This window comes from Poecilia mexicana, unplaced genomic scaffold (genome assembly GCF_051168715.1).
Source record: "Poecilia mexicana isolate PSO_F unplaced genomic scaffold, ASM5116871v1 scaffold_6, whole genome shotgun sequence".
Lineage (NCBI taxonomy): Eukaryota > Metazoa > Chordata > Actinopteri > Cyprinodontiformes > Poeciliidae > Poecilia > Poecilia mexicana.
Genome location: NW_028263375.1, coordinates 31779453 through 31789668, shown reverse-complemented (window position 1 = coordinate 31789668; position 10216 = coordinate 31779453). Strand labels below are relative to the sequence as shown.

The 10216-nt window shown below is 38.0% G+C and overlaps 1 protein-coding gene across 2 annotated transcripts; it reads right to left on the bottom strand.

The window, feature by feature from the left end:
• Positions 1-3581: 3581 nt before the first annotated feature.
• Positions 3582-9698, bottom strand: LOC106925578 (troponin I, fast skeletal muscle-like). 2 transcript variants are annotated; one of them, XM_015000025.2, is made up of 7 exons: positions 9582-9698; positions 8394-8426; positions 8147-8183; positions 4729-4857; positions 4385-4474; positions 4057-4230; positions 3582-3965 (listed from the first exon to the last, which is right to left on the bottom strand). In XM_015000025.2, the coding sequence occupies exons 2-7, from the start codon at positions 8399-8401 to the stop codon at positions 3888-3890; spliced, it is 516 nt and encodes a 171-aa protein (XP_014855511.1). In that variant the 5' UTR covers positions 8402-8426; positions 9582-9698; the 3' UTR covers positions 3582-3887. The 2 variants fall into 2 exon arrangements, with proteins under 2 accessions (XP_014855511.1, XP_014855512.1); XM_015000026.2 differs by having other exon boundaries at positions 9586-9661.
• Between the last annotated feature and the right edge of the window lie 518 nt (positions 9699-10216).

Below are 10216 nucleotides of genomic sequence, written 5' to 3'. Positions count from 1 at the left end.
CTTTAAATTAGCTCATCCTGATCTGTATGTGAATGGAAGCTGAATGTTTTCTCAGTATCTAGCACTTTTCACCATGTAAGTGTCATGCATTGGTCAACAATTTCAAAATATTCAGTCAAATTCATTTTCAGGATCCTCTGTTCTCCTACCTGTAAAGCAAATCTAAAGGTGACTGTCAGTGCTGCTTCCTGGCTGAGTGAACGGAGCAAGCTGCAGGAGTGATGAGGACAAGGAGCTGCAGCAGAAGAAGAGGGAGAAATTGCCAAGTCCCAAACAGTAAAGAATAAACGTATATATGGTGTTAAGTGCCACCTCAGCTGGAAAGCCAGACCTCTTTATGGTAGCAGAGCCACTTCAGACCAATGGGCCGACAGCATCCAGAAATACCACTGCAACTTGCTGCGGAACGTCATAAATTTCGGCTGCAGGAAATCACTTTACTACCAGATTGCCTCCGTCAAAGACAAGCAGGACAGAAGTAATTGTTACACCAACAGTCAGCCAGGCTAGCTGGGCTAATCCATACCAGGAGAACAACAAGACTCAACATCCAGCAGCCACTGAGCCAAAGGTTCTACTAATGAAGCTGCACTAGACAGTTATGGAAATGGCATTAGGAGGTTAGAGAAGCTTTTAGTTCAATAGCAAGAGGAAATGATTACAAACCAAGGGAAATACTGATCTGAGATCTTCTTCCAGTAATTGGAGTGAGATCAGGATGATCCGATGAACGCGAAATATTAAACATCTCAGATGAGCATCTCAACATAAGCATCTCAGAAAATCACGTTATCTTGTGGAAAATTTATATTTTCACACACTTTGATTTACGTTTTATTCTGACTAGATACCAATAACTTGATTACTCAGTCATCATATTACTGTTTGAGGCATGTTCAGGAGGATAAATGCAAATGATAAAATCAACATAAGAATCAATATATTATTTAAAAAAAATACACATTTTGCTAATCAACTGAAAATGTGACATATTTTTAACTGTCTATAAGTTAGGAACTTTTTAAGTTCTGGCTAATTCAGTTAATCTTAATAAATGCCTGTTTGTCTTGCATCATACATGGAACAAATGATTGCCTCTCCAACGATGAAAATGTAAGAAACCTCGAGATGTTACCTGCAGCTGTGGTAGACATCAGCATTTTGGTTCCAAGAAAATAAAACACATTCTTTTTAGAAATTGCAAACTTTTTTGACAGTAGGTCAATGAGTTGAAATCACAAACATGGTTTTCCTTGCAGCATATGCAAATATATCTTAAAATCTTTAATATTGTCCTGATTAGGATATACCAGAAGTAAAGCAAAAATATATTTATTTTTTTTCCGGACAGTACAAAACCCACAGACTGTAGCAGGTCCTGATAACATCCTGCATGTGATAACTGTTTCTGTCAGCTTAAAGAGTTCATCTCTCTCAGTAAAGCCACCATCCACCAACCACTCTGCCTGGCTGACAAACCAGTTTGGTAATAAATAGTTTTAAATGGCTTGTTAAACACACATATTGTCATTGACTCTATGGCAATCCCTCATACAGAGCATGCATGTAGTGACAGTGGAGAGAAAAAAACTCCCTTGAGTCAGGTTCTAGCAGAATCAAAACCTGGCTCAGTACAAGTGGCCGTCTGCCACGACAGACTGGGGTTTTGAGAAGACGGAGCAGATCTGTGATGATCTGGCCGTAATAAAACAGTGAAACAGAGTCCAGTGGACACCAGACCTTCTGAGGAAACTAAACGAAAACATTGTTATGTTCCTGCACAACAGAGTGGTGGTGGAGAGTGTGTTAATGTACTGCTTCTCAGCATGGCTCCAAAGCTCCGATAAGAAGAACCAGGGGCCCCCTGCAGAGGCTACTACGGGGAGCCACAAGTGTCATTGGAGAGTCCCAAACCCTCTGTCCAGGATTGGCTACTTTTAGCAACACTGAAGTAACTTTGAAGAAATGACATCTCCACAAACTGGGATCAATCCAGTCTTCATATCAGGCAAACAAAAAGGGAGGAGATAGTAGTGGGTGTGGAGGCAGCAGAAACAGAGACTGGAACTGTCACTGTCCATCACCCAGGGTTTTCCTCTGTATTCTATAAGCCTAGAAGGTCACCAGGCTTTACTCGCGCCCCCACCACATTTGTTTTAGCTATTGCATTCCCAAATTAGTCTTTGATACAATACCTGAGAAAATGTTTCCAGTTTCACTGGTCATCAATAATTAGCCTTAAATGTGATTTCTCACTTTTTACTTGGTGATTTGGACTTGCCTGGCTCATAGTGTCTAATATATTACTGATTTATATATTATGTCCAATTGAAAGTTTTATTCTGGAACCAGAAGAGTCACCTTCCCCCAAGACAGTGAGAATTGCAAGTTTGGAATTTCCACAAAGATTATACAAACAGGGTTGTTAGATTTATGCAAATGAACTTAATATTAAAAAAAAAATGCTTACTTGATGTCTTGAGGCTGCTTTCATGTTGGCTTCACTGCACCTGAAAACAAACAGAAAAACTCTAAATAAGGAAAGAAGTGTCAAGTAAGAAAAAGGATGTTGAACAAAACAAAACAGTCGACACTTTTTACCTTTTGTTGATCAGGATCAGCTGAAATGTGTGTATGACTGGAAAGAATTGACTTTTTCATTACATGGCTAGAGATGACATGATGAAGTGTTAGTGCATTTTACTTAAAGAATGATGACATGATGACCTTGATCATTTTCCACAGTTTCACTGATTAGCAGAGTTCTGACAGAACTGGACAGCGTCCTGCGGTTCAGGACCATTGGGTGGCCCTCTGCTGACCCTGTGTGGCTGACAGGATCGCTGAGGGAACTATACACTGAGAAACATTTTAAGCTGTGACAGAAAGTCAAGAAGCAACTTTTATCTTCTAATAAACGCTAAATCAATAAAAGATTTGTAGCATGACTGGAGTTAGTTTAAATTTCTTTCACAGTTAAATGATTACTTTTCAATGCTGGAACAATAAGAGAGAAATAATGATAGAGGACATGGAATCTTGTACTGTTGTGGACATTCTCTTGTCATTGCTTTCTATATTCTATATCATGACATAATACTAAGGATAAAAGGTAATTACGATCCACATCTGCACTTTGATTCTGGTATCTAAACAATACAGTGAACTAGACTAATAAAGCTGTAGCTGCTACACATTGTTGAGGGCTAGGGTCTCATTTTTCGTGGTTAGCTATGAACAAACAGAAAGTACTGGATTTTTGTTGAATGTTGAAGGAAACTGATGATTGAGTCTTCTACCAAATAAACATGCCTAACACTGCAACAATAAAATGTTGGCTTTCACGGAACTGTCAATGCAAAGATCCTTTACAGGCACACATTTAATGCATTAGACTGATGTTACAGAAAAATGAGATAAGTTTGGCAAACTTTGTCACGGGTCCTAATGGAGTTTAATGCGTCTGCTTTACAGTGTTGTGCCTCACTGAGTTCAAAGAGAAGTTATTATGTATGAAACAGAACATGTTTACATAAAAAAGCTAGTTAAAATTGAAAAATAAATGCATCTTTACCCATCTAAACTATTGAATCCAATTTATTTATTTTTTTAAATCTCACATTGATAAGTAAGGAACACATGAGGGACAGTATTGGGTTTGGTGTCTTAGACGAGGATGCTTGTTGCCTAAAAATGTTGTGGCTTGAATAACACACCATCCAGTGGACAGTCAATCATTCTAGCTAATGCACTATACAAATGTACAATAACAAAAGCAGGCTGAAACACATTCATTTATGAAACAAAAGATGATTTGATGGAGAAAGTAAGACATTTCAGAAGCGTGTAAACAGCCCAGAGCAACTGGAGGTGTAGAGTTCAGTTCTTTAAGCGCTTTCAAACATCTTCTTCCTGTCAGCTTTGTCCTCAATGTTCTTACGCCAGTCACCCACTGCCTCTGTGGGCTGAAGCACACACACACACACACACACACACACGGTCAACTGTTATCAAAACACGACAGCTGGTCCAAGCTTCTTTCGACAAAACCCTCACCTCCTCTTTGACCTCCTTCTTGACCTGCTTCAGGTTGGCCCTGAGGTCCAGGTTGACCGTGTGTTTGGAGCCCAGCAGAGCCTTCAGCATGGCGTCAGCAGACATGCGCACCTTCTTCAGGGCGGGCTTCTTCACTCCAGCCAGATCCACCACTTTGATCTTCAGTTCCTCAATCTGGGAACAACGGAGCGGTATCAAACTGAAACTAAGGACCAGCTTCCTTTTTTCTTCTCACAGCATGCTTCCAGACAGAGGTGCTTGATGGTTTTCATTCCAACATCATGATGAGATCAATAAAGGTGAACGATAAAATCTTCAGAAGATCTACCTCTTTATCAGCCTTGCCAACTTTGGCCTCCAAGTCGTATCTCTCTTCATCCACTTTGTCGATGAGAGCATGTATCTTTTTGCAGGTTTCCTTGTTTTAATTGAGAAGAAACAGCCGGTTACTTATTGATATTAGAAAGTAGATAGTGATTGGTTTTAAGTTAAGTTTTAAAAGATGATCAAATGAAATGTAAATAAGTAATGGAGCCAAACTAAATGAAACCTTTCTTGGCAAAGACTAATGGACATCAGTCTGCTAGTCTCATTAATGGACTGATGAAACACAGAGATCCTGGTAGAGGGTCTCTGTCAGAGTGTCGTGTTGTGAAGCTGAGGGTCTCTCACCATGAGGGTGGCCTGGTCTCCACTGAGGTTTGGTGCCGGACAGTGCTCAGCCATGTAGGCCTCCTTGGCTACAACCAGCTCCTTCTTCTCCTTCTCAAGCCAGGTTGCAGCCACCGACAGAACCAAACTCTGAGAGGAAGGACAGAAAGTCAGCCTTCATGAAAGAATCGTTTTTATTATTCAATAGACTTTTAGGCTTTGTTGATGCAAATGCTGCTTTTTATGAGAACAAAATGTGTCAGATTGATTATTTATTGAGTTTTTTTTTAGAAAGAGACAGACAGACAGACAGACAGACAGACAGACAGACAGACAGACAGATAGACAGATAGATAGATAGATAGATAGATAGATAGATAGATAGATAGATAGATAGATAGATAGATAGATAGATAGATAGATAGATAGATAGATAGATAGATAGATAGATAGATAGATAGATAGATAGATAGATAGATAGATAGATAGATAGATAGATAGATAGATAGATAGATAGATAGATAGATAGATAGATAGAGTGCATCTTTCACCTAGTTAAGGGTATTATTTTCTTAGTTAGTAAATTTATCACGGCAAAACTGTTTCTGTTTCTATTCATGAGACATCTAAAGAATGCTCAGTTGTTGTTTGGTGAGATTAGAGTTTACAAATGGAGTACTAAAATCTTTCTTAAATTGTCTAACTTTGCTCACCTCCATTTTTCTATTTACACTATTTCCTTTGACATTGTTCTGAGTAAAATCCAGCCAGTGGAAACTGACAAATAATGACAAAAAGAAACTACCAAGAGCCTTAGCAGATTAAACAACATCCTACAGCGAGGCTCTTCATCTCTACTCCCTAAGCTCCGGTGTCCTGTAACGTTTAGATGTGTCCCTGGTCCAACACACCTGACTTAAGTGGCCCTCAAGGCCCACAAGCCCCTGATGTTTTAGATGTGTCTGCATGATCTCCTTACCACATCATCAACTTTAAATCAGGTTTGCTGAAAGTGGAAAACACTGACTGACATCAGATGGGAACCTATAGTCTAACCATATTCATATTTATGATTACATTCTAGTTTCTAAGTGTAAATAAGCATACATCATGTTCTAAAATTACTAAAGTGATGCATTATCAGAACGTGTCTCTGTCGTTACACACAAGTCAGAAAACACTGTTCTCATATGTTAATGTTGTATTAAAAAAATCTCAGATTAGGCACAAAATATTTAAAATTGAAAGTAATTTAGAAAAGGTAGGAGAAAAAGTATGAAGCATGGTTGGAAATCAAAAAGGATTCCCATTGCAACATTCCCACTTGACATTTAGGGGAGGAAACTTATTGTATTTAAATATGTACTTGGGATAAACATTGTGTAAGTTAGTAAAATTATATTGTGCAATAAGAAACATAATGAAAACACTAAGATAAATATCATGGTAAACATTCTTTTTTCATATCGACATCTTGCTGTAGATTCTTTTGACTAATATTATAAAGGCAGGTAAAACCTACAGTCAAAGTAATGCTGAATAAAGCTAATGACATATATACATGGTAACATAAATTAATAAATGTTTTTTGTTTTATTTTTGCAAAAATTCTTCTAATTTGGAGTTGATTTGTACTTGGGGCTCTTTAAATTAGCAGTGTGTTGGCTGAGTGCAGCCTAAAGTTGGAAATAGTTTGTTATTGACAGAGAACTGTCAGACCTTGACTCCACTTGATTTGATTAATAATAGTGGAATTGCACAGGGAGCCAGTCAGGCTAGTAGTCACAACATCATGCTCTGCTTTCACAAAATAAGAGAAAAGATGTTCCACAACACACCTGGCTTCCAAGAAACATCTTTAAGAGAAAACTGTACACCCTGCAGCATTCAATGGCAGCCAGAAGAAAACCTTGAACTTCATCAAACATCCAGCAATATGTTCTGTTTTAAGAACGTCCATGACAGCACCAAATTATGAAATGTTCCCTTAGAAATAAAATAAGACCCTCTGGTGGGATAAAGCTCAACAATTCTTAACAAAGAGCATAAATGAACAGGCAGTCAAAGAGATTTCCACTCTAAAATAGACTGGATGACATATTTTGATTGGGTGGTCAATAAAGAAAGATTCATCATTTCATTTGGTTTGGTTTACTTTCACAAAAATTGCCAGGACAACATGATGAGCTGGTTGTGCTACACCGATGTCACACAGCTAAGAGCCATTCATGAGGCGATTGACTGCCAGCATGTGGCTGTCTCGTCTCTCAGTGGTCATGAGACAAATGTAGAAAGAGAACTTAAACATTTTCAGATCACTTATATCTCTGTAAATTCCTACATATAGGACACATCATCACTTCTTCTATTGATGGTCCAGTTCCATTCCAACTGTAACCGGATCACAACAAGGTTCTCTTGAAAGTAAAGCTCCATGTTTTCATTCAGAACAGAGCTGGTTTGCTTGCAGCACCAGCGTTCAGATGGGCTTTTACACCTGAACAAAGTACAGTTAATCATTTAGCTTTCTTAAATAAAGAAGGAAACTAATAAAGGATATTTTTTAAAATGTGTTTTGGCTCAGGCAGCCTTTATTTGAGAGTAGTTAGACAGGAAAGTGGGTAATAAAAGAGGGAGATGACATGCGGCAAAGGTCACCAGGCCAGGAATTGAACCTGCGACTGGACTAAGGCTCCTTATGTGATACATGATCAGGTGCTGCAATCCTGTATCATCGCAGCTCCCTGGTTGGCACAGGATCTGTCCCTGGTGAAGCTTGTGTCATGATGCCAGATGCAGGATACAAATGCAACTTCAAGTAAAGTCAAAGTAAAAGTTCCTTTGAGTTAAAAATGTGCAACTTTTAAGTTAATTCAACACAAAAAAAGTAAGTTGTCATCACTAAACCAAAAGAAATAAGTGAGATTAATGTAAATAAGTCCATAACATGAACTGCAGCCCAAATACACTTTTGTACTTGGGCTGGTTGTTTAGTACATTGTTTAGTACATTGTTTAGTACATTGTTTAGTACATTGTTTAGTACATTGTTTAGTATTGCTCTGTGATTGGATGCAAGTGAATTTTGCCAACAGGGGACATGAGAGAAAGTGTAAAGGAATGTGTGGTGGACAGAGAAATCAGAGGCAGTAATTAATTAAATCAAACTAAACTAGTTAAGAGTCAAACACCATGAACTCAATCATTAAATTGATTGTCAGTAACAAAAAAGGGTCCATTAAAACTTTTAAAATATATATTTTTAAGAAACAAAAGTATTTTAATAACATTCTAAGATACTTTCCTCCAGACTGTTCTACCAGACCATCAACAACGGTGTTGTCATTTAATGACTGCTATGAAGCTTTTGCTTAATAAAGTGAGATCTGAATGAGCATAACACATGATGAATGCCCAGCCCAGTCAGCAGACTGCTTTACCTTCAGGTGGTGCCTGCGGCTGGAAGTCATCTTCTTTCTGTGAGAAACACAAACAAAATTAAACATACTGAATATTAAAATGGATTCTAATCCATTTCATACATTTGCTTCCTCTTTTATGGGTCAGTATTTATAATAGTTAATGCTTCTGAGCTAACGTTTGCACATTATGAATATGTTCTCAGTCAAGTTAAACCAAAGGTCTGAAAACACTGTCTCTTCAGCGGAAAGCAAAAGGAGAACTTACTCAGACATGTTGGCAGTTTCTTTCTTTCACAGCCTGTTTGGAAAAAAGAAACAGCAGAAGAAAAATAAGAACCTTATGACACAAGAGGCCCCACAGTGTCCCAATGTTGCCTATTAAAACTTTTAATGAGCAGCTGAGGGGTGATAGAGCTAAGTTTAGGGGTAGGGTCAGATGTCACAGCTGGCGCAGAGAGTGGGATAAGCCAAACATCCTGTGGGAATTAACACTTAATTCTTATTGCAGAAAATAACTTTGCATGTGAATGTGCTGCAACAGCATCTTTAATAGCAGCCACTAAACACAAGCACACCTATGTACACACACACACACACACACACTCACACACACTGGACTTAAGTCTGTGGACTGTAAGTCCAGTAGACTCAGAGTGATATAGTATAGTATATTATATTTCAAGCTTAGCTGCTTTTGTCACAATGTCAACAAACAGAGAAATAGGTTTACTATTAAACTTTATAGGAAAACAGAAATGTGACCTTTATTTTGTAAAAGCATGATTTTTTTTTTCTAAGACATTTTTCAACTCCGTTAAACATTTAATATGTAACATCACACCAAAATGTGTTTCAGTAAACTAAAAGCAGACATTCATTTTTAACACGTTAAACATAGTTGTAAATCTTTTCTTTTTTCATCCTCCAGATTAAACAGTTCTGTTTGTGGTGAGAAATCTTTGTTGTGTTCAGGGAGCCTCTGTTCTTTGTGAACCACATGCATCTCCAGGAACCTTAACAGCTGACTCATAGTTATGCACATTTGTGAAGAAAAAATAAACTTCATGTCATAAACATGAGAACAAAAGAATAAGTTAGTCAAGCAACTGACAACTTTGAAATTTCAAATATATGTTTTTAAAAAGTTTTCTGTAAATCACCCTTCAAATTGTTCTAAACATAACACTAACATTTTACTTTATAAAATATACAATAAGCTTTCAAACCAAATACCTGCCACAAATCCTAAAAAGTCATGTCAGAAAAAAGAGAAAAGAGCAAATAACTCCTTAGTTGAAATTTCTTTGCCTCCTTGTTGAATCTTTGCCTTCTGCATTGCAGGATTTCATCACCGTAGCACTTTAACATGTTAATACTAAAGTTCATATGCATGTACCAGCTGTACAGAGACACCATGAATAAAAAAAGAGATAGAAAAGCAGCCAGGTCTCACCTACAATGAAACAGAAAGCCAAGAAGGAGGACAGTAGAGGCAGTGAGAACAAATCACCATCAGGGTGTTTTTATATATGAGGCTTCAGTTCTTGGATGTGGAGTGGCTTTTTATGGAAATACAAGATCCTCAGTCCAATCAGCCATCAAGCGCCTGAAATATCACCATCCCCCCCAACTTCATCTCATCAAGGAGGAGCATCTATTCATTTAGGGTCCTGCTAAGAGCTGCTGGAATCCTCTACAGGGGAGTAAATGGGCTGAAAAAGTCAGAAATATATTCAAGTTTCAGGATCTGATGGTAAAAATTTCCCAGGATGGTTAGCTAAAGTTATCAAAAAATGAAATCACAAAAGAACAAAGATCTTCACTGCAGCATTAACATATCCGTCACCAGACTGGGAAAGAAAAGTTGTTTCATCACTAAATAAATATCTTTAGTTCTTACCATCATGAAGAAGATTTCCCCTGTTGCAGAAGGAATGTGTTGCATCCCAGAGCCAGCTCTGTTAGCGTTAGTGTGTCATGTATCCAGCTGAAGTACATTATTCCTGAGAACCAGTCACCCCATGTTTCTGCTGGAGACTTGCTTTGGAAACAGTCTGTTGCGCTTCACATTCAAGCTTTGGGAGGAAA